Source organism: Gigantopelta aegis, chromosome 12 (assembly GCF_016097555.1).
Source record: "Gigantopelta aegis isolate Gae_Host chromosome 12, Gae_host_genome, whole genome shotgun sequence".
Taxonomy (NCBI): domain Eukaryota; kingdom Metazoa; phylum Mollusca; class Gastropoda; order Neomphalida; family Peltospiridae; genus Gigantopelta; species Gigantopelta aegis.
In genome coordinates, this window is record NC_054710.1 from 48131699 (window position 1) to 48156737 (window position 25039).

The window sequence follows — 25039 nt, forward strand, 5'->3', positions numbered from 1 at the left end:
ATACATACCACAGACTTTGATATACCAGTCGTGTTACACTGGCTGGAACAAGAAATAGCCCGACAGGGATCGATCCCACATTGGCCACGCATCGAGCACCCCAACTATTTTAGACTTGTGTTGATTTACCATGTGTCAGAAGTACTTCATCACCAGTAGTAGGCTACACTATCTGTGATAACAGGGAAAACCCCCAACTATTTTAGACTTGTGTTGATTTACCATGTGTCAGAAGTACTTCATCACCAGTAGTACACTATCTGTGATAACAGGGAAAAACCCCCAACTATTTTAGACTTGTGTTGATTTACCATGTGTCAGAAGTACTTCATCACCAGTAGTAGGCTACACTATCTGTGATAACGGGGAAAAAAACAACTATTTTAGACGTGTTGATTTACCTTTCCAAAGTACGACGGAAACTTGACTTCGTCTTCAATAACGTGAGCGAACCCGCCCTGACGTCCGAAGTCCACGCTGAAGTACGGGAAACCTTTCGGTACCTGTGTAAAGAAAGACAACTCTGTCAAAAAAGCACAGAATAACCGACCAGTACAAATAAATATCTTGAGGTGGAACAGCAATTTGTGTCCCTCGAAATGCAGATCAGCTTGGAACGGCAATTTAGAGCAAATAATAAAAAAATAAATACCTGATAATGATAAAAAGGCAGATCAATTTTGCCACAGCTTTTTGCAGCACTACTGTTGATTGCCGACCTAACAGTGATAAAACTGTCACTGAAGATTAATTTTACACTGGTACTGCTGATTGCTGACAAGAATTTCGATGGCTTATTTTCAGTTTATTTTTAAATGAAAGATTGGACAAATACATCTAATGTTTTTACTTGACATGGCTCAAACTCGGATTAAGTGAACATTTGGTCAAGTAGCACTGAATTTACCATTCTGCATGAATATAAATTCAAATATCTGATCCGTTTCATGAGTTTAATAAGAAAAAATACAATCATTTAGTGCTACAGCTATGTAATGTAAAATCAAGTGATTGTTTAACACTTTTTAAGCATATTTTGACTGAAAGATAGTGCATCCATCCATCCATCCATCCATTCCTTCACATATTTACTTTTGTTTGACACCCAGTAGTCAATATGGATCCATATCATTATTATAGTTTACATCCTTGGTTCAGGAGATTAAAAATATTCTTGAATGTGGTGGTTAACCATTTTGCTAGTTTCAAACAGATGAATCGCAGTTAGTTACATACTAGAACAAGTTTTTTTTTTATTTTATCAGCAGATCATGAAAAACTAGATACCTAATGGATAGTCAACAATTTCTTAATCAAAATTCATGCCAAGTACAAATGTTTGAAACTGTCAAATTATATTTTAACTGATGAATAAATGAATGGTTAATGACAGCCCATAAAACATTTAATACATATAAATGTAAAAATAAACCCTTTATTCTTATATTATAAAATATATTTTGTAATTTCTCCTTTGTTTATTCCATGTCCCATGACCTCCCTTGAGCCAGTGGTTTATTTCGATATGTTCCCATGTTGATAAATGATATTCACTCACCGCGTGTCTGATGTCTTTCTTGCTCAGATCCACCAACTTCTTATTCTGGGACCACTCTGACCCTGTGTCTTGAATTGCTTTCTGCAAATTAAACAGAGAATAAACTGAAAACATTTTATAAAGAAAGAATTTGTTTTTTTTTTTAAAGTGAAATAAAAACCAGTGAGTACAAACTGCTCAACCGTTATTCTTATAATAATTAGTTAAATATCCAATTGTTAACTTTTTATATCGATATAATTACAAACTTTCTGAATTTATACGATTTACTGTATTCTGATTGGCTGACGTCAATGTTTTTCTAAAAAATGAAAAACAATTCTTATATAATTTGTTTTTTTATGTGGATTTTTTTTTTTTTTTTTGAGCAAGCAAAGGCCATAACTCTGTAAATCACCATGAAAGTGAAATGTGATCTGTAACAGAAAATGATAAAGCTATATACAAAATTTCAGCTCAACATCTTGAGGCATTACAAAAAACAATCTGGAAAACTATATATATTAGACACACAGACAGACAGACGGAAGGAAGGAGGTGAAACCTGTAGTCCCTCTGGTTGGACCAGTAAAACGTGGTCTTTCATGGAAGTCTAAATGATTTGTCAGGCCTGAAGGAAGGAAGGAAATGTTTGATTTAATGATGCCCTCAACACATTTTATTTGGTTATATGGTGTCAGACATATGGTTAAGGACCACACAGATATTGTGAGAGAAAACCTCCTGTCGCCACTTCATGGGCTACTCTTCTTTTTTTTAATCTTCACCATCCCATAGACAGGATAGCACATACCACAGCCTTTGATGTACCAGTCGTGGTACACTGGCTGAAGCGAGAAATAGCCCAATGGGTCCACCGATGAAGATCGATCCCAAACCAAACGCACATCAAGCGAGCGCTTTACCACTGGGCTAAGTTCCGCCCCCAGAGGCCTGTAGGAGTACAGTAGCACTTCCAAAACAAAAGATAGCAATATTTTGAAACATGCAAATGAACCTTGTGTGGTCAACAGTACTGAACATCATGTTGTTGTTTTAGACGAAATGGAAAAGCACATTTACGGGTTTCCGAGTAGCTCTCACATCCCTGAAACTACAGCTATTTGATGCCTAGTATGTGGTTCTGTTGACAAAGTGGATACACAGAGATGAAACCTGCTGCCACCTCATAAGCTACTCCTAATAATACAGCTATATAATACTGTTATATGCAAGTTCGAACAGTACTTTAATGTACCAGTCATGGGCCACTGGATGGGACGGGGGGGGGGGGGGGGGGGGGGGGGGGGGGGGGGGGGGGGGGGGGGGATATGTCTGCTGAGGTGGCTCGATCTTATGACCAAAGTGACTGGTGTACTGACCTTGAAGTAGATGGGAGCCAAGTCTCCGGTCTCTCTCTCCATGGGCCACTGGTTGGGACAGGGAGAAAACAATATGTCTGCTGAGGTGGCTCGATCTTATGACCAAAGTGACTGGTGTACTGACCTTGAAGTAGATGGGAGCCAAGTCTCCGGTCTCTTTCTCCATGGGCACACACTCAACAGTCATGTGTGGATGTCTCTTGAGATTCATGCTCGTCTCCATGAACACAACATCCTGGTCCTGGCGCTCAAACATCGTCACCAGAGTCTTTCGGAATGTCTGAAACATGCAGGCAGAAAGTGCCAATCAACAATGACGTGAAGCAAAATTTAGCATTTTATACCTCCTCCTTCCCCCATGCAACATTTTGTACTGCACTCCTTCCTCTAAAATTATGTAACTATTGTCAGTACTCCTCGAATATGGATCATAGTAAAGACAATAAAACATTTATGCTTATTTCAAACACATTGTTAAAGAATTGTTTTTTAATTGTGGATTTAGTCATCTAGTTTTGAACATAAACAAATTTATCTTTGAAAAACTATTGCTATATTTGCAAACAGTAGAAATAATACAGTTCAAAATATATATAAATCACTTTCTTTTCTTCTCAAAATGACTCATTTTCGCTACGGATGTAATTTAGTGCATGAAATAGATACCAAACACATGTAAATGTAGGACTGCTCAGCGTAAACATAAAGTTACGATGTTTCATGAAACTGTCTTCAGTTCAGCTTTTTTTTTTAATGAGTACCACAGTCATGATAAACATGTTTCTCCTAACCATCCCCTCCCCCATAATCTAACTTTATGGGGATGACATTCAACCGAAGTGCAAATCAAGCAAAACATAATTGATATAAAAACACCCCCAGTTAATACTGTGTTAAGTGATGACAATCCCAAGTGTGCAAATCAAACATCTCCTGTTAATACAGTGTTAAGTGATGACAATCCCAAGTGTGCAAATCAAACATCTCCTGTTAATACTGTGTTAAGTGATGACAATCCCAAGTGTGCAAATCAAACATCTCCTGTTAATACTGTGTTAAGTGATGACAATCCCAAGTGTGCAAATCAAACATCTCCTGTTAATACAGTGTTAAGTGATGACAAATCAAACATCTCCTGTTAATACTGTGTTAAGTGATGACAATCCCAAGTGTGCAAATCAAACATCTCCTGTTAATACTGTGTTAAATGATGACAATCCCAAGTGTGCAAATCAAACATCTCCTGTTAATACTGTGTTAAGTGAGGACAATCCCAAGTGTGCAAATCAAACATCTCCTGTTAATACAGTGTTAAGTGATGACAAATCAAACATCTCCTGTTAATACTGTGTTAAGTGATGACAATCCCAAGTGTGCAAATCAAACATCTCCTGTTAATACTGTGTTAAGTGATGACAATCCCAAATGTGCAAATCAAACATCTCCTGTTAATACAGTGTTAAGTGATGACAAATGCAAAAACATCTCCTGTTAATACTGTGTTAAGTGATGACAATCCCAAGTGTGCAAATCAAACATCTCCTGTTAATACTGTGTTAAGTGATGACAATCCCAAGTGTGCAAATCAAACATCTCCTGTTAATACAGTGTTAAGTGATGACAAATCAAACATCTCCTGTTAATACTGTGTTAAGTGATGACAATCCCAAGTGTGCAAATCAAACATCTCCTGTTAATACTGTGTTAAGTGATGACAAATCAAACATCTCCTGTTAATACTGTGTTAAGTGATGACAATCCCAAGTGTGCAAATCAAACATCTCCTGTTAATACTGTGTTAAGTGATGATAATACAATCCAATCCCAAGTGTGCAAATCAAACATCTCCTGTTAATACTGTGTTAAGTGATGACAATCCCAAGTGTGCAAATCAAACATCTCCTGTTAATACAGTGTTAAGTGATGACAAATCAAACATCTCCTGTTAATACTGTGTTAAGTGATGACAATCCCAAGTGTGCAAATCAAACATCTCCTGTTAATACTGTGTTAAGTGATGACAATCCCAAGTGTGCAAATCAAACATCTCCTGTTAATACAGTGTTAAGTGATGACAAATCAAACATCTCCTGTTAATACTGTGTTAAGTGATGACAATCCCAAGTGTGCAAATCAAACATCTCCTGTTAATACAGTATTCATTACAAAATATCCCCAGTGTGGGGTTAGCTCTGGCACTCATTAAGTTTGACAACTGGGAATTTTAAAGACAACTCGAAAATTTAATTTTAATTTGGCGAAAGAATTTCATGTAACTATGGATATATTGTAGAAAAAAATGGGTTTCTGTCATATTTGGAGTTTGATAGATCATTTGGCAAACATTTCTACACCCCCTGCCAGTTAATGTTGTGTTAAGGTAGTACTAAACCAAATAACGTCTGGCTGGCTCAAAGTTCGAGGTGCACCCAACCTTGCCATTATTGTACAATTTAATGTTTGTTATTATGAGAGGTCCTTGTAAGTTGGATAAGTTGTACCCAAACCTTTTATATATATATGTATGTATGTATGTATGTATGTATGTATGTATATATATATATATATATGTATGTGTATGTATGTATGTATGTATGTATGTAAATATATATATGTATATATATATATACATATATATACATGTATATAATATGTTTTCAATAAAACCCAACTTTTCATAGAGAAGTTAACACCACATGATAAATGTGAGTGTGTTGGTTGGCAAAAAAATGTATGCATATGTATTTAATTTAGTACCACTGTGTTAAGTAGCCTTGTGCTTGAAACATGTATGGGGTACCTGTAAAAAAAAGTACCCCATTTTATGTGCAGAACTATGGTAGTCATAGATGCTACCCATTACCTCTGAAATGAGCAGCTTGATCACCAATTTTTTTCAGATTCACTTTAAAGGTGAGGGGTGGTAGTATTTATATCAGTGGTGTTTATGTCGATTGATATGCTGAAGGTATGAGTATTAGTTCTAGCTACATATGTTACTATTGTCGTCTAAGGAATTTGATTTGGTCGTATACACCCTAAAGTGTGACAACATCGGAAGCTGTCACAACTTACCTGAATCTCCTGCCAGACGTCTTCATCGACAGTGGTACCCGACGTGACATGCTGCATCGGTACGATCAGACAGTGACCAGCGGTCAGTGAGCGGTAGTTGGGCAGACACAGGTACACCTGGTCAAAACAAACAAACATCAGTACGATCAGACAGTGACCTGCGGTCAGAGAGCGGTAGTTGGGCAGACACAGGTACACCTGGTCAAAACAAACATCAGCACGATCAGACAGTGACCAGCGGTCAGCGAGCAGTAGTTGGGCAGACACAGGTACACCTGGTTAAAACAAAACAAACATTGGTACGATCAGACAGTGACCAGCGGTCAGAGAGCGGTAGTTCGGCAGACACAGGTACACCTGGTCAAAACAAACAAACATCAGTACGATCAGACAGTGACCAGCGGTCAGAGAGCGGTAGTTGGACAGACACAGGTACACCTGGTCAAAACAAACATCAGTACGATCAGACAGTGACCTGCGGTCAGCGAGCGGTAGTTGGGCAGACACAGGTACACCTGGTCAAAACAAACATTGGTATGATCAGACAGTGACCAGCGGTCAGAGAGCGGTAGTTGGACAGACACAGGTACACCTGGTCAAAACAAACAAACATCGGTATGATCAGACAGTGACCAGCGGTCAGCGAGCAGTAGTTGGGCAGACACAGGTACACCTGGTTAAAACAAAACAAACATTGGTACGATCAGACAGTGACCAGCGGTCAGAGAGCGGTAGTTGGACAGACACAGGTACACCTGGTCAAAACAAACAAACATCAGTACGATCAGACAGTGACCAGCGGTCAGAGAGCGGTAGTTGGACAGACACAGGTACACCTGGTCAAAACAAACATCAGTACGATCAGACAGTGACCTGCGGTCAGCGAGCGGTAGTTGGGCAGACACAGGTACACCTGGTCAAAACAAACATTGGTATGATCAGACAGTGACCAGCGGTCAGAGAGCGGTAGTTGGACAGACACAGGTACACCTGGTCAAAACAAACAAACATCGGTATGATCAGACAGTGACCAGCGGTCAGCGAGCAGTAGTTGGGCAGACACAGGTACACCTGGTTAAAACAAAACAAACATTGGTACGATCAGACAGTGACCAGCGGTCAGAGAGCGGTAGTTGGACAGACACAGGTACACCTGGTCAAAACAAACAAACATCAGTACGATCAGACAGTGACCAGCGGTCAGAGAGCGGTAGTTGGACAGACACAGGTACACCTGGTCAAAACAAACATCAGTACGATCAGACAGTGACCTGCGGTCAGCGAGCGGTAGTTGGGCAGACACAGGTACACCTGGTCAAAACAAACATTGGTATGATCAGACAGTGACCAGCGGTCAGAGAGCGGTAGTTGGACAGACACAGGTACACCTGGTCAAAACAAACAAACATCGGTATGATCAGACAGTGACCAGCGGTCAGCGAGCAGTAGTTGGGCAGACACAGGTACACCTGGTTAAAACAAAACAAACATTGGTACGATCAGACAGTGACCAGCGGTCAGAGAGCGGTAGTTGGACAGACACAGGTACACCTGGTCAAAACAAACAAACATCAGTACGATCAGACAGTGACCAGCGGTCAGAGAGCGGTAGTTGGACAGACACAGGTACACCTGGTCAAAACAAACATCAGTACGATCAGACAGTGACCTGCGGTCAGCGAGCGGTAGTTGGGCAGACACAGGTACACCTGGTCAAAACAAACAAACATCTGTACGATCAGACAGTGACCAGTGGTCAGCCAGCAGTAGTGGGGCAGACACAGGTACACCTGGTCAAAACAAACAAACATAGGTATGATCAGATAGTGACCAGCGGTCAGCGAATGGTAGTTCAGCAGACACAGGTACACATGGTCAAAACAAACAAACATAGGTATGATCAGATAGTGACCAGCGGTCAGCGAGCGGTAGTGGGGCAGACACAGGTACACCTGGTCAAAACAAACAAACATTGGGTTAAAGACCCGGGAAACATTTCAGCTATCAAACATGGGAAGAAAGGGAAAACGTTTGTTTTGTTTAACAATAACACAAAATAATCATCAGCTAATGGACGTCACCTCATGAAAACAAAACAAAATAATCATCAGCTAATGGACGTCACCTGGTGAAAACAAAACAAAATAATCATCAGCTAATGGACATCACCTGGTGAAAACAAAACAAAATAATCATCAGCTAATGGACGTCACCTGGTAAAAACAAAACAAAATAATCATCAGCTAATGGACGTCACCTGGTAAAAACAAAACAAATATTTGGTTAAAGACACCACAAACATACTGGCTATCAAACATACTGGCTATCAAACAGACTGGCTATCAAACAGACTGGCTATCAAACATACTGGCTATCAAACATACTGGCTATCAAACATACTGGCTATCAAACATGGGACGAAAGGACATTTTTTTGTTTTGTTTACCAATACCACAATAACACAAAACAGTCATCAGCTATTGGATGTCAAACATTTGATAATCTTACAAAGCCTTCAGTTAAAGTTTGTTTTGTTTAACAACACCACTAGAGCATATTGATTAATTAATTATAGGCTATTGGATGTGCAACATTTGGTAATTCAGTCACGTAGTCATCAGTCATAGGCGTATGGGCTTCCATTTTTGTAGGTGGAGGATAGGCGGCAGGCTTATTTTTGCCCAAATTATACGAAAATAACCAAATCTGGATTACAACAATTATATAATATGACAGCATTACTACCAAACAGCTATGTAGGGGTGCAACTAAATCACCATTAAGCACAAGTGTTAATATTTATGACTTTATAACAGTACAAACCTTTACTCCGACAGCTATGATGACATGTTTGGGAACTTTGTTGAAACAGTACAAACCTTTACTCCGACAGCTATGATGACATGTTTGGGAACTTTGTTGAAACAGTACAAACCTTTACTCCAACAGCTATGATGAGATGTTTGGGAACTTTGTTACAACAGTACAAACCTTTACTCCAACAGCTATGATGAGATGTTTGGGAACTTTGTTACAACAGTACAAACCTTTACTCCAACAGCTGTGATGAGATGTTTGGGAACTTTGTTACAACAGTACAAACCTTTACTCCAACAGCTATGATGACATGTTTGGGAACTTTGTTACAACAGTACAAACCTTTACTCCAACAGCTGTGATGAGATGTTTGGGAACTTTGTTAAAACAGTACAAACCTTTACTCCAACAGCTGTGATGAGATGTTTGGGAACTTTGTTATAACAGTACAAACCTTTACTCCAACAGCTGTGATGAGATGTTTGGGAACTTTGTTATAACAGTACAAACCTTTACTCCAACAGCTATGATGAGATGTTTGGGAACTTTGTTAAAACAGTACAAACCTTTACTCCGACAGCTATGATGAGATGTTTGGGAACTTTGTTATAACAGTACAAACCTTTACTCCGACAGCTATGATGAGATGTTTGGGAACTTTGTTGAAACAGTACAAACCTTTACTCCAACAGCTATGATGAGATGTTTGGGAACTTTGTTATAACAGTACAAACCTTTACTCCAACGGCTATGATGAGATGTTTGGGAACTTTGTTATAACAGTACAAACCTTTACTCCAACGGCTATTATGAGATGTTTGGGAACTTTGTTATAACAGTACAAACCTTTACTCCAACAGCTATGATGAGATGTTTGGGAACTTTGTTATAACAGTACAAACCTTTACTCCAACAGCTATGATGAGATGTTTGGGAACTTTGTTATAACAGTACAAACCTTTACTCCAACAGCTATGATGAGATGTTTGGGAACTTTGTTATAACAGTACAAAACTTTACTCCAACAGCTATGATGACATGTTTGGGAACTTTGTTATAACAGTACAAACCTTTACTCCAACAGCTATGATGAGATGTTTGGGAACTTTGTTATAACAGTACAAACCTTTACTCCAACAGCTATGATGAGATGTTTGGGAACTTTGTTATAACAGTACAAACCTTTACTCCAACGGCTAATGAGATGTTTGGGAACTTTGTTACAACAGTACAAACCTTTACTCCAACGGCTATGATGAGATGTTTGGGAACTTTGTTACAACAGTACAAACCTTTACTCCAACGGCTATGATGAGATGTTTGGGAACTTTGTTGAAACAGTACAAACCTTTACTCCAACGGCTATGATGAGATGTTTGGGAACTTTGTTGAAACAGTACAAACCTTTACTCCGACAGCTATGATGAGATGTTTGGGAACTTTGTTATAACAGTACAAACCTTTACTCCAACGGCTATGATGAGATGTTTGGGAACTTTGTTGAAACAGTACAAACCTTTACTCCAACAGCTATGATGAGATGTTTGGGTACTTTGTTGAAACAGTACAAACCTTTACTCCGACAGCTATGATGAGATGTTTGGGAACTTTGTTGAAACAGTACAAACCTTTACTCCGACAGCTATGATGAGATGTTTGGGAACTTTGTTAAAACAGTACAAACCTTTACTCCAACGGCTATGATGAGATGTTTGGGAACTTTGTTATAACAGTACAAACCTTTACTCCAACGGCTATGATGAGATGTTTGGGAACTTTGTTGAAACAGTACAAACCTTTACTCCAACAGCTATGATGAGATGTTTGGGAACTTTGTTGAAACAGTACAAACCTTTACTCCAACGGCTATGATGAGATGTTTGGGAACTTTGTTGAAACAGTACAAACCTTTACTCCAACGGCTAATGAGATGTTTGGGAACTTTGTTATAACAGTACAAACCTTTACTCCAATGGCTATGATGAGATGTTTGGGAACTTTGTTGAAACAGTAATTGCACTTCTCCATAGCTGCACTTATTTTTCGATGTTCTACAAAAAAACACAAAAAAACTAAATTATACATTTTCTGCTAAAATGTTAATACAATGTACCTGTTACAAAACCTCATTTGAGCCACATTTACTAACCAACGTCTTCTACATAATTAATAAATAATAAATGTTATATTCAGTGAATAACTGAATGGACTATCATGGCATTACAATCGAGTCACTTACTGTAGAAATATATTGATAGTTTGATGTCTTGTTAAATTCCTATTTTGTACTGACATTGTCATTGAACAGTACATGTAAGTGCTAAATTGCCAGAAAGCAAATTTATCAGTAAGAAATTATGAAAGTATTCCCCCCGTTATGATAAATAAAGTTTGTTTTATTTAACACCACCACTAGAGCAAATTGATTTTCTGATCATCGGCTATGGGATATTAACCATTTAGTAATTCTGACATGTAGTTTCATAAAGAAAACCTGGTAGATTTTCCCATTAGTAGCAAGGGATCTTTTATATGTATGCATCATACCACAGACAGGATAGCACATACCACGGCCTTTGATATACCAGTTGTGGTGCACTGTTTGGAACGAGAAATAGCCCAATGGGCCACCGACTGGGATTGATTCTAGATGGACCACACATCAGGCGAGCGCTTTACCTTTGAGCTACCCCCCACCCCCGTTATGAAAATGGACTATACGGTAATAATACCAATATAGCTCTAGCCCGGTCTTCCTCCTCTACCCCCGTTATGAAAATGGACTATACGGTAATAATACCAATATAGCTCTAGCCCGGTCTTTCTCCTCTACCCCTGTTATGATAATGGACTATACGGTAATAATACCAATACAGCTCTAGCCCGGTCTTTCTTCTCTACCCCCGTTACAATAATGGACTATACGGTAATAATACCAATATAGCTCTAGGCCGGTCTTTCTCCTCTACCCCCATTACTATAATGGACTATACGGTAATAATACCAATATAGCTCTAGCCCAGTCTTTCTCCTCTACCCCCGTTACGATAATGGACTATAGGTAATAATACCAATATAGCTCTAGCCCAGTCTTTCTCCTCTACCCCCGTTACTATAATGGACTATACGGTAATAATACCAATATAGCTCTAGCCCGGTTCCTCTACCCCCGTTACGATAATGGACTATAGGTAATAATACCAATATAGCTCTAGCCCAGTCTTTCTCCTCTACCCCCGTTACTATAATGGACTATACGGTAATAATACCAATATAGCTCTAGCCCGGTCTTTCTCCTCTACCCCCGTTATGAAAATGGACTATACGGTAATAATACCAATATAGCTCTAGCCCGGTCTTTCTCCTCTACCCCCGTTATGAAAATGGACTATACGGTAATAATACCAATATAGCTCTAGCCCGGTCTTTCTCCTCTACCCCTGTTATGATAATGGACTATACGGTAATAATACCAATACAGCTCTAGCCCGGTCTTTCTTCTCTACCCCCGTTACAATAATGGACTATACGGTAATAATACCAATATAGCTCTAGCCCGGTCTTTCTCCTCTACCCCCATTACTATAATGGACTATACGGTAATAATACCAATATAGCTCTAGCCCAGTCTTTCTCCTCTACCCCCGTTACGATAATGGACTATAGGTAATAATACCAATATAGCTCTAGCCCAGTCTTTCTCCTCTACCCCCGTTACTATAATGGACTATACGGTAATAATACCAATATAGCTCTAGCCCGGTTCCTCTACCCCCGTTACGATAATGGACTATAGGTAATAATACCAATATAGCTCTAGCCCAGTCTTTCTCCTCTACCCCCGTTACTATAATGGACTATACGGTAATAATACCAATATAGCTCTAGCCCGGCCTTTCTCTCTACCCCCGTTACGATAATGGACTATAATGTAATAATACCAAATATGGCTCTGGCCCGGTCTTTCTCTTGTACCCCCGTTACGATAATGGACTATAAGGTAATAATACCAAATATGGCTCTGGTCCGGTCTTTCTCCTCTAGCTCGGCCTCGGACTGTTTGCACGCTGCCTTCGTGATGATCACATCATCCATCTGATAGTCTTCGTCGGTCTTTTCACAAACCTGCAAATATTGGTGAAAAAAGAAATTAACCAAACCCTAGATTTGAAAACAGTACATAAATCAGGGGTGTGATACCGATTTAAAAATGACAGTTGAAAAGATCTTTCGACATCTGACAACTACATGTGTACAATAGTCAAATAAAGACAGTTTTTAATAATTGCACATCAAATCTAATCTACTTAATGAAAATTATTTTATGTAAATAAAGAAAAAAAAAGAGAGAGAGAGAGAGAGCTAAGATCAGATAAAAAGATAAAAAATCTAGGTGCTTGTGTACGGGAAGAGTTTCAGGGATGAAGACACCACTCAAATATATATTTTTTTTAAATTTCAAAATATTTTCCAGGGAAGCATCACTCGATCCCCTTATCGCTTCACTCGCCAGTCTTGACTTTCCCATGCTAAAATTCCTTCACACCCACCTAAAATCTCATTTCTCATAAACACTATATAATAATAGCTGGAGCTTTTTTATTAAACAAGGTCCTGTGGTGTTAACATTGTCGATTCCTGAATAAATTTGATAGAGAGTTATTCTGGTAATTCACATTAGCTTTTTTAAAACTTATAGGAGTGAGCGTAAGTGAATGCTTAAAGATGGTTACAGGTTATCATGATGTCATCAGAAGCAAAATATTTAATTTGTTTACGAGTTTTGTCCTTTTCATTTTAACTTATTTTCGTGCTTATATCCAACTAAGGTTCAAGCACGTCCAAGTTCCTTTCAAGTTTATTTCTCAATCTCTCTCTTCTTTCTATCTCTCTCATGCACACTTTCCCTCCCTCTGTCTCTCTACCTTGATCTATCTGCTTCTCCCTCTCTCCCTCTCTCCCTCTCTCTCTCTCTCTTTCTCTCTCTCACACACTTTTACTCTCTCTAAAACTTACCCTGCCTGCCAGTCTAGCAAACATTGAATTCTGATCTTCAGCGGTACCCATCTTTTCCCGTTCCACCTACAAAAAAAACAAAACACTTATAGAACTATTCACCTTAGTGCACATTCACAATGTGTAAATTTTGCGAACAAACTTTAGTTTCTGCAATCCGTATCTACAATGAAGAAAAAGAAGAAAGTTTGTTTTGTTTTACGACATCACTAGCTCACATTGATTTATTAATCATCAGCTATTGGATGTCAAACATTTGGTAATTTGACATAGTTTTAGTGATGAAATCTGCTACATTTCCCCATTAGTAGCAAGGCATCTTTTACATGCAACATCACACAGACAAGATAGTACATACCACAACCTTTGATACACCAGGCATGGTGCACTGATGGGGATCGAACCCAGACCAACCGCACATCAAACAAGTGCTTTACCATTGGGTTACATCCAGCCCCACAATGAAGATAGTGCATGTGTATAAATTTTGCGATTTGAGGTTGGGAGCAAACAACATGAAATTAATAATCATGCATTTCCCACCTGGTTTACAGTACCCAGAACAACAGCCCTAGCTACCCATCTCCTTTTGATTCTATGACGTGATACAGAACAGCTAATCATTACTGTACTAGGATTGTGTTTTATTACCCTCCTGGTGAAGATATAGCGGTGTCGTACAAATTTCGTACGCACCACCAGGTGCGTATTACAAACTGTATTTTGATTTGTCAACAGGGAACAGAGTCAATTTCGATTGGTTGGACAGCGAACTTATTAGCATAACGGGACTATTTTTTTCATTCATAATTAATGTCAAGGTCAGTAACATCCACAACTTTTACTACAAATGTCATTCATTAAAAGTTGATGTAAACTGGACTGCGCGAGAAATATTTTTAAATAAAAAATAAAAATAAAAGAATGAATAGAACAATAATTAAACATATTCATTTTATTTATTATGGATTTTTTGGTCTACAAATTGTTATTGTCAGTTGTGATTTGTGAATTCATCATTATTAAGGTCTACGACAGTCACTTTTTGGACACTTGTTTTGGCTTCGTACACAATAAATGAAACATATCCAACGTTAATTTTTTCATTTGATATATTTGACAAAAGGTAATTTTTTATTTTTTAAAACTTAAACTTAATATTTTTTGTAGAATTATGAAAAAGTAAAATATACCGACCTGTAAACAGTGTTGTTTGCTTGTTGTAGAAATTTAACAGGGGTCAAGGTTAGTAGACCAGTTTTTATTTTAATGTGGCAATGCATTGTAATAATATAGCTAATTTTGAATTTGAATGACATCAGAATTCCAATGACATCACTTTGCACCTCCTTACAATAACCACCAACTGGGTACATGACGTTTCCGTTTTAAGAATGCTGGAAAAAATCCAATGCAAAATTCCAATTGATTTTTTTTTTTTTCGAACATTACTGAAGCACCTGAATGTGTTTGAAGAAAATTCTGTGATTGAAAAATTGTACCTTTTACGAAATATGGATTTCAAGAGAAATTACGGTAAGATATTTGCTATATTTATTGTGTACAAAGAAAGCCAAAACAAGGGCGCGAAAAGTGACTGTCGTCGACCTTAAAGTTACAACTTTAGTTTTCCCGTGAACTCAGCTGCTTTTGCAAGCTACACTTTTTTAACTGCAAAAACACTTGTTATTCTCTTATTGGTTGGAGTTTTGGTCAACAAATTGTTATTGTCAGTTGTGATTTGTGAATTCATCATTATTAGCATAACCAGTGGGGTAACGGGAACATTTGTTTCTTGGGGGCGTTTTGTTAAAATATGGAATTATGCATTAGTTTTACCCATTTTTTACCCAATATGAAAATAAACATACATTGATGCATGTACCTTACAGCTTTCTTTAAATAAAAAAAATGAAACCCGATGGAAATTTATGAGGAAGTCACTGAGAAGTAGCGGAAGTACAACGAACTATTTCTCAATGCTGCAGCACATAGTCGTGCACCGGCTAGTTATGCAAATCAACATCCGGTCTTGAAATAGGCTACAAAATTGATTGATTGATTTATTTATTTTTCATAATTTGCGTGATTTAAAGGAGGGTAATAAATAAAATACCACATTCGTTTTCGCTAGATATAACTTTTACGAAACTCGTGAACTTCCCAAACGTATCTGACCTCACTTTCGTTCGGTCAGATACGTTCACGAGTTTCGTAAAAATTATATCTAGCGAAAACGAGTATAGTATTCTATATTTATTACACATATGGGCAGACAGAAGTGTTGAAAGAAAAATGATCTTTCCCTAAGGAAAGAAAAAAAACATTTCTTCTTCTAGATATGTTTTGACATCATAATCAGTGCTTTACTATAGGTGGTTAATTAAATGTAAGAACAGTTTCTATGGTGGCAGTCATGTCAACAACTAACTTATGTCATCAATGATACGTACATGTATGTCACAGCTATGACGCAATGTGGTCTCTTGTTCTCAATTTGCAAACTTGTTTTAAACAACAGTATCATTTGAAAATCTTCCATAAAATGATAAATATTGATAATGGGTAATAAATAAAATACCCAACTCGCTACTCGGCAATATCGTTTATCTTACACTTGTGAATTGATATTGTTCTTCTCATGCCAGACAAAACAGTACTGACTCGTAACTCGTTTAGTATTCTCTAAAAATACTCCTGTCTCTTTTTTTCTCCCACTCACCAAAGATTTGAGACTGAACTTGTCATCATCATCAAAGTATCGCACACGTTCACCTGCCTCATGAGTTGAAACCTGGAAAAATTAAGAGAAAAACCCAAAATATTAAAATGAAAAAGTGTTTTAAAACAAGGAAGAGGTAATCTCCCGACTGAAAGAAAAGAACAAACTATTAATGTGTTCATATCAACTAAAGGTTCAGGCACATCAATTGTTGGCACCAATTGTGGTATATACCACATCTCCCATCCATGACTCATCACTGGAGTCCAAAGTTACAATGTTTTAAAGATTGTCTGTTAATTCTTTTACGTTCATCTGAGTATGAACAAAAAAAGACATCCGCAAATTGTGTGAATCGGTGAAGCCGTTCTTACATAGTTTGCGGATGATTTTTTTTTCCATACCCAGATGAACGTGAAACAAATAACGGACAATACTTATAATTAAATTTGAATCATACTTGCTAATAATAACACTAAAACTTCAAACTTTATTTTGAATTATTTTTGGTCTGTAAACAGATATGACGTTATCTGACGACGTAATTTTTACGTTCATCGAGAAATGAACAAACTCTTGTTGCTACGGCTGGACCAATGGGATGACGTTATATTGTAGTGAATGTAATAGAAATGAACAAACTCTTGTTGCTACGTCTGGACCAATGGGATGACGTTATATTGTAGTGAATGTAATAGAAATTAACAAACTCTTGTTGTTACGTCTGGACCAATGGGATGACGTTATATTGTAATGAATGTAATAGAAATGAACAAACTCTTGTTGCTACGTGGACCAATGGACCATATGGGATGAATGTAATATACTCTTGTTGCTACGTCTGGACCAATGGGATGACGTTATATTGTAGTGAATGTAATAGAAATGAACAAACTCTTGTTGCTACGTCTGGACCAATGGGATGACGTTATATTGTAATGAATGTAATAGAAATGAACAAACTCTTGTTGCTACGTCTGGACCAATGGGATGACGTTATGTTATAATGAATGTCACGGAAATTTAATTATTCCTGATTCAAAACATATTTTTATTGCACATAATATATACAGTAGAATCTCACTGGGTTGAACTCAGAAGGTTCAAATAAACAGCAACGTTCGAAGTCCCGAGGTACAATTACACGATGTTTCAACTGAATGGTTAGGTTGAACTACCCTATGAATTGAACACTTTCTCAGGTACCAATAGGGTTGGAGCCAACGCGATTCAACTGTATATACTAAGGGGTTGAACACTTTCTCGGGCACAGACAGGATTTGAGCCAACACGATTCAACTGTATATACAAAAGGGTTGAACACTTTCTTGGGCACCGACAGGGTTCGAGCCAACGCAATTCAACTGTATATACAAAAGGCTCAACACTTTCTCGGGCACCGACAGGGTTTGAGCCAACGCAATTCAACTGTATATACAAAAGGGTTGAACACTTTCTCGGGCACGGACAGGGTTCGAGCCAATGCGATTCAACTGTATATACAGAAGGGTTGAACACTTTCTCAGGCACTGACAGGATTTAAACCAACACAATTCAACTGTATATACAAAAGGGTTGAACACTTTCTCGGGCAGCGACAGGATTTGAGCCAACGCAATTCATCTGTATATACAAAAGGGTTGAACACTTTCTCGGGCACCGACAGGATTTGAGCCAACGCAATTCAACTGTATATACAAAAGGGTTGAACACTTTCTCGGGCACGGACAGGGTTCGAGCCAACGCGATTCAACTGTATATACAAAAGGGTTGAACACTTTCTCGGGCACCGACAGGATTTAAACCAACGCAATTCAACTGTATATACAAACGGGTTGAACACTTTCTCGGGCACCGACAGGATTTGAGCCAATGCGATTCAACTGTATATACAAAAGGACTGAACACTTTCTCGGGCACCGACAGGATTTGAGCCAACGCAATTCAACTGTATATACAAAAGGCTGAACACTTTCTCGGGCACCGACAGGGTTTGAGCCAACGCAATTCAACTGTATATACAAAAGGACTGAACATTTTCTCGGGCACCAACAGGATTTGAGCCAACGCAATTCAACTGTATATACAAAAGGGTTGAACACTTTCTCTGGCACCGACAGGGTTCGAGCCAACACGATTCAACTGTATATACAAAAGGGTTGAACACTTTCTCGGGCACCATCAGGGTTCGAGCCAACGCGATTCAACTGTATATACAAAAGGGTTGAACACTTTCTCGGGCACCGACAGGTTTCGAGCCAACACGATTCAACTGTATATACAAAATGACTGAACACTTTCTCGGGCACCGACAGGTTTCGAGCCAACGCGATTCAACTGTATATACAAAAGGACTGAACACTTTCTTGGGCACCGACAGGTTTCGAGCCAACGCGATTCAACTGTATATACAAAAGGGTTGAACACTTTCTCGGGCACCATCAGGGTTCGAGCCAACGCGATTCAACTGTATATACAAAAGGGTTGAACACTTTCTCGGGCACCATCAGTGTTCGAGCCAACGCGATTCAACTGTATATACAAAAGGACTGAACACTTTCTCGGGCACCGACAGGTTTCGAGCCAACGCGATTCAACTGTATATACAAAAGGGTTGAACACTTTCTCGGGCACCATCAGGGTTCGAGCCAGCGCGATTCAACTGTATATACAAAAGGGTTGAACACTTTCTCGGGCACCATCAGTGTTCGAGCCAACGCAATTCAACTGTATATACAAAAGGGTTGAACACTTTCTCTGGCACTGACAGGTTTCGAGCCAACGCGATTCAACTTTATATACAAAAGGGTTGAACACTTTCTCTGGCACTGACAGGTTTCGAGCCAATGCGATTGAACTGTATATACAAAAGGGTTGGGAACAAGTTATCCAACTCTAGGCCATGACTCTGGTATGACCAGTGACTTGGCCTAGGGCATCATCATCAGTCACCAACTGGAAGAGAAACTCTGGGTATTATGGAAGATTTGTAGGCAATCGGCTGTTGAGATGTTCGTACAGGGTAGTCACGGATGCTTTCCATTATATCTGTAACGAGCAGAGTAACTTCCCATTTTCTTCATTCACATTAAGGATGAGGGGCGGTAGTGTTTTATATTCATGGTGTTTATGTTTATTGAAAGGTTGTGTGTAGCAATGATAGCTACATACAATGTATGTCACTATTGTCATTGACATTAAGAGTGAGGGTAGTATTTTATATCCATGGTGTTTATGTTTATTGAAAGGTTGTGTGTAGCAATGTTAGCTACATACAATGTATGTCACTATTGTCATTGACATTAAGAGTGAGGGTAGTATTTTATATCCATGGTGTTTATGTTTATTGAAAGGTTGTGTGTAGCAATGTTAGCTACATACAATGTATGTCACTATTGTCATTGACATTAAGAGTGAGGGTAGTATTTTATATCCATGGTGTTTATGTTTATTGAAAGGTTGTGTTTAGCAATGTTAGCTACATACAATGTATGTCACTATTGTCACTGACATTAAGAGTGAGGGTAGTATTTTATATCCATGGTGTTTATGTTTATTGAAAGGTTGTGTGTAGCAATGTTAGCTACATACAATGTATGTTACTACTGTCACTGACATAAGAGTGAGGGTAGTATTTTATATCCATGGTGTTTATGTTTATTGAAAGGTTGTGTGTAGCAATGTTAGCTACATACAATGTATGTTACTATTGTCACTGACATTAAGAGTGAGGGTAGTATTTTATATCCATGGTGTTTATGTTTATTGAAAGGTTGTGTGTAGCAATGTTAGCTACATACAATGTATGTTACTACTGTCACTGACATTAAGAGTGAGGGTAGTATTTTATATCCATGGTGTTTATGTTTATTGAAAGGTTGTGTGTAGCAATGTTAGCTACATACAATGTATGTTACTATTGTCATTGACATTAAGAGTGAGGGTAGTATTTTATATTCATGGTGTTTATGTTTATTGAAAGGTTGTGTGTAGCAATGTTAGCTACATACAATGTATGTTACTATTGTCATTGACATTAAGAGTGAGGGTAGTATTTTATATCCATGGTGTTTATGTTTATTGAAAGGTTGTGTGTAGCAATGTTAGCTACATACAATGTATGTTACTATTGTCACTGACATTAAGAGTGAGGGTAGTATTTTATATCCATGGTGTTTATGTTTATTGAAAGGTTGTGTGTAGCAATGTTAGCTACATACATGTACAATGTATGTTACTATTGTCACTGACATTAAGAGTGAGGGTAGTATTTTATATCCATGGTGTTTATGTTTATTGAAAGGTTGTGTGTAGCAATGTTAGCTACATACATGTACATGTATGTTACTATTGTCACTGACATTAAGAGTGAGGGTAGTATTTTATATCCATGGTGTTTATGTTTATTGAAAGGTTGTGTGTAGCAATGTTAGCTACATACAATGTATGTTACTACTGTCACTGACATTAAGAGTGAGGGTAGTATTTTATATCCATGGTGTTTATGTTTATTGAAAGGTTGTGTGTAGCAATGTTAGCTACATACATGTACAATGTATGTTACTACTGTCACTGACATTAAGAGTGAGGGTAGTATTTTATATCCATGGTGTTTATGTTTATTGAAAGGTTGTGTGTAGCAATGTTAGCTACATACAATGTATGTTACTACTGTCACTGACATTAAGAGTGAGGGTAGTATTTTATATCCATGGTGTTTATGTTTATTGAAAGGTTGTGTGTAGCAATGTTAGCTACATACATGTACAATGTATGTTACTACTGTCACTGACATTAAGAGTGAGGGTAGTATTTTATATCCATGGTGTTTATGTTTATTGAAAGGTTGTGTGTAGCAATGTTAGCTACATACAATGTATGTTACTATTGTCATTGACATTAAGAGTGAGGGTAGTATTTTATATTCATGGTGTTTATGTTTATTGAAAGGTTGTGTGTAGCAATGTTAGCTACATACAATGTATGTTACTATTGTCACTGACATTAAGAGTGAGGGTAGTATTTTATATCCATGGTGTTTATGTTTATTGAAAGGTTGTGTGTAGCAATGTTAGCTACATACAATGTATGTTACTACTGTCACTGACATTAAGAGTGAGGGTAGTATTTTATATCCATGGTGTTTATGTTTATTGAAAGGTTGTGTGTAGCAATGTTAGCTACATACATGTACAATGTATGTTACTATTGTCACTGACATTAAGAGTGAGGGTAGTATTTTATATCCATGGTGTTTATGTTTATTGAAAGGTTGTGTGTAGCAATGTTAGCTACATACAATGTATGTTACTACTGTCACTGACATAAGAGTGAGGGTAGTATTTTATATCCATGGTGTTTATGTTTATTGAAAGGTTGTGTTTAGCAATGTTAGCTACATACAATGTATGTTACTAATGTCACTGACATTAAGAGTGAGGGTAGTATTTTATATCCATGGTGTTTATGTTTATTGAAAGGCTGTGTGTAGCAATGTTAGCTACATACATGTACAATGTATGTTACTATTGTCATTGACATTAAGAGTGAGGGTAGTATTTTATATTCATGGTGTTTATGTTTATTGAAAGGTTGTGTGTAGCAATGTTAGCTACATACATGTACAATGTATGTTACTATTGTCACTGACATTAAGAGTGAGGGTAGTATTTTATATCCATGGTGTTTATGTTTATTGAAAGGTTGTGTGTAGCAATGTTAGCTACATACAATGTATGTTACTATTGTCATTGACATTAAGAGTGAGGGTAGTATTTTATATCCATGGTGTTTATGTTTATTGAAAGGTTGTGTGTAGCAATGTTAGCTACATACAATGTATGTTACTACTGTCACTGACATTAAGAGTGAGGGTAGTATTTTATATCCATGGTGTTTATGTTTATTGAAAGGTTGTGTGTAGCAATGTTAGCTACATACAATGTATGTTACTATTGTCATTGACATTAAGAGTGAGGGTAGTATTTTATATCCATGGTGTTTATGTTTATTGAAAGGTTGTGTGTAGCAATGTTAGCTACATACATGTACAATGTATGTTACTAATGTCACTGACATTAAGAGTGAGGGTAGTATTTTATATTCATGGTGTTTATGTTTATTGAAAGGTTGTGTGTAGCAATGTTAGCTACATACATGTACAATGTATGTTACTATTGTCACTGACATTAAGAGTGAGGGTAGTATTTTATATCCATGGTGTTTATGTTTATTGAAAGGTTGTGTGTAGCAATGTTAGCTACATACAATGTATGTTACTACTGTCACTGACATTAAGAGTGAGGGTAGTATTTTATATCCATGGTGTTTATGTTTATTGAAAGGTTGTGTGTAGCAATGTTAGCTACATACAATGTATGTTACTATTGTCACTGACATTAAGAGTGAGGGTAGTATTTTATATTCATGGTGTTTATGTTTATTGAAAGGTTGTGTGTAGCAATGTTAGCTACATACAATGTATGTTACTATTGTCACTGACATTAAGAGTGAGGGTAGTATTTTATATCCATGGTGTTTATGTTTATTGAAAGGTTGTGTGTAGCAATGTTAGCTACATACATGTACAATGTATGTTACAACTGCAGGGTTCGAACTTAACGACAGCACCAATGGCAACTTCCGTCTTTGAGATATAAATTGCTGTGCATCAGAAGCATAACCAATGGCACTAAAACTCCTTAATGGCAGCAGCATTAATACATCTGGTGTACATGTCAGTATTCAACATTAATACATCTGGTGTACATGTATCTGTCAGTATTCAACATTAATACATCTGGTGTACATGTATATGTCAGTATTCAACATTTGTACATCTGGTGTACATGTATCTGTCAGTATTCAACATTAATACATCTGGTGTACATGTATCTGTCAGTATTCAACATTTGTACATCTGGTGTACATGTATCTGTCAGTATTCAACATTAATACATCTGGTGTACATGTATCTGTCAGTATTCAACATTAATACATCTGGTGTACATGTATCTGTCAGTATTCAACATTAATACATCTGGTGTACATGTATCTGTCAGTATTCAACATTAATACATCTGGTGTACATGTATCTGTCAGTATTCAACATTAATACATCTGGTGTACATGTCAGTATTCAACATTAATACATCTGGTGTACATGTATCTGTCAGTATTCAACATTAATACATCTGGTGTACATGTATCTGTCAGTATTCAACATTTGTACATCTGGTGTACATGTATCTGTCAGTATTCAACATTTGTACATCTGGTGTACATGTATCTGTCAGTATTCAACATTTGTACATCTGGTGTACATGTATCTGTCAGTATTCAACATTTGTACATCTGGTGTACATGTATCTGTCAGTATTCAACATTTGTACATCTGGTGTACATGTATCTGTCAGTATTCAACATTAATACATCTGGCGTACATGTATCTGTCAGTATTCAACATTAGTACATCTGGTGTACATGTATCTGTCAGTATTCAACATTAATACATCTGGTGTACATGTATCTGTCAGTATTCAACATTAATACATCTGGTGTACATGTATCTGTCAGTATTCAACATTTGTACATTTGGTGTACATGTATCTGTCAGTATTCAACATTTGTACATCTGGTGTACATGTATCTGTCAGTATTCAACATTAATACATCTGGTGTACATGTATCTGTCAGTATTCAACATTAATACATCTGGTGTACATGTATCTGTCAGTATTCAACATTTGTACATCTGAAATATGTCCACATGCAACAAAATAACCGTTCAGTCATATTTATTTGTTGCAAAGGTTACTTTTTTTAAATGCTGTAGAAGGGTTAAAACTGACGTTGGTGGGTCATTTCACTCGCGGCAATTCAAAAGAGAAAAAGCTGTGGTTGACAAATTTTTAAATTCAAGCCCTGTATTGTCATTTATACACCCTTTAGAGGCTAGTGGAACAGCCCTAAGTTTGATACCGTTTCTTTCTTGCGCCGTTTCCTCCCTCGCTGCTCTGGTTCATGGCTTCTCTCCGGTAACGGTAGAATGACTCCACCTCTCCCCGTGCGTGTCAGCACGACCTCTTCACCGTCTGATTCTGGTCGCACATCAGTGGATGTTACGGTTGGCCGAGTTTCCTTCATTTTCCTCGCTTCCTCCAGTTTAGACTTCAGTTCCTGGGCCATAGACTGCAAGCAGTACAAATAGTAAAGTTTGTTTTGTTTAATAACACCACTAGAGCACATTGATATTTATTAATCATCGGCTATTGGACGTCAAAGATTTGGTAATTTTGACATATTGTCTTAAAGAGGAAACCTGCTATATCTTTTATATGCACCATCCCACAGACAGGATAGCACATACCACAGCCTTTATATACCAGTCGTGGTGCATTGGCTGGAATGAGAAATATCCTAATGGGCCAACCGACGGGGATCATCTCAAACTGACTGCACATCAAGCGAGCACTTTACGACTGGGCTAAG

At 37.6% G+C, this 25039-nt stretch overlaps 1 protein-coding gene across 2 annotated transcripts in view; it reads right to left on the reverse strand.

The window, feature by feature from the left end:
* Positions 1–25039, reverse strand: part of LOC121386272 (CWF19-like protein 2) — a 48241-nt gene that overhangs the window by 1741 nt on the left and 21461 nt on the right. Inside the window, exons 9-17 of one of the 2 annotated variants that reach the window (XM_041517115.1) lie at positions 24530–24739; positions 16550–16621; positions 13828–13893; positions 12822–12936; positions 10774–10862; positions 5995–6111; positions 3044–3199; positions 1559–1639; positions 402–503 (exon numbers count right to left, since the gene is read on the reverse strand). In XM_041517115.1, the coding sequence (XP_041373049.1) occupies positions 402–503; positions 1559–1639; positions 3044–3199; positions 5995–6111; positions 10774–10862; positions 12822–12936; positions 13828–13893; positions 16550–16621; positions 24530–24739 (1008 nt within the window). Of the gene's footprint in view, positions 1–401; positions 504–1558; positions 1640–3043; positions 3200–5994; positions 6112–7577; positions 7704–10773; positions 10863–12821; positions 12937–13827; positions 13894–16549; positions 16622–24529; positions 24740–25039 lie in introns of those variants that run through there. The other variant, XM_041517116.1, reaches the window with a different exon arrangement.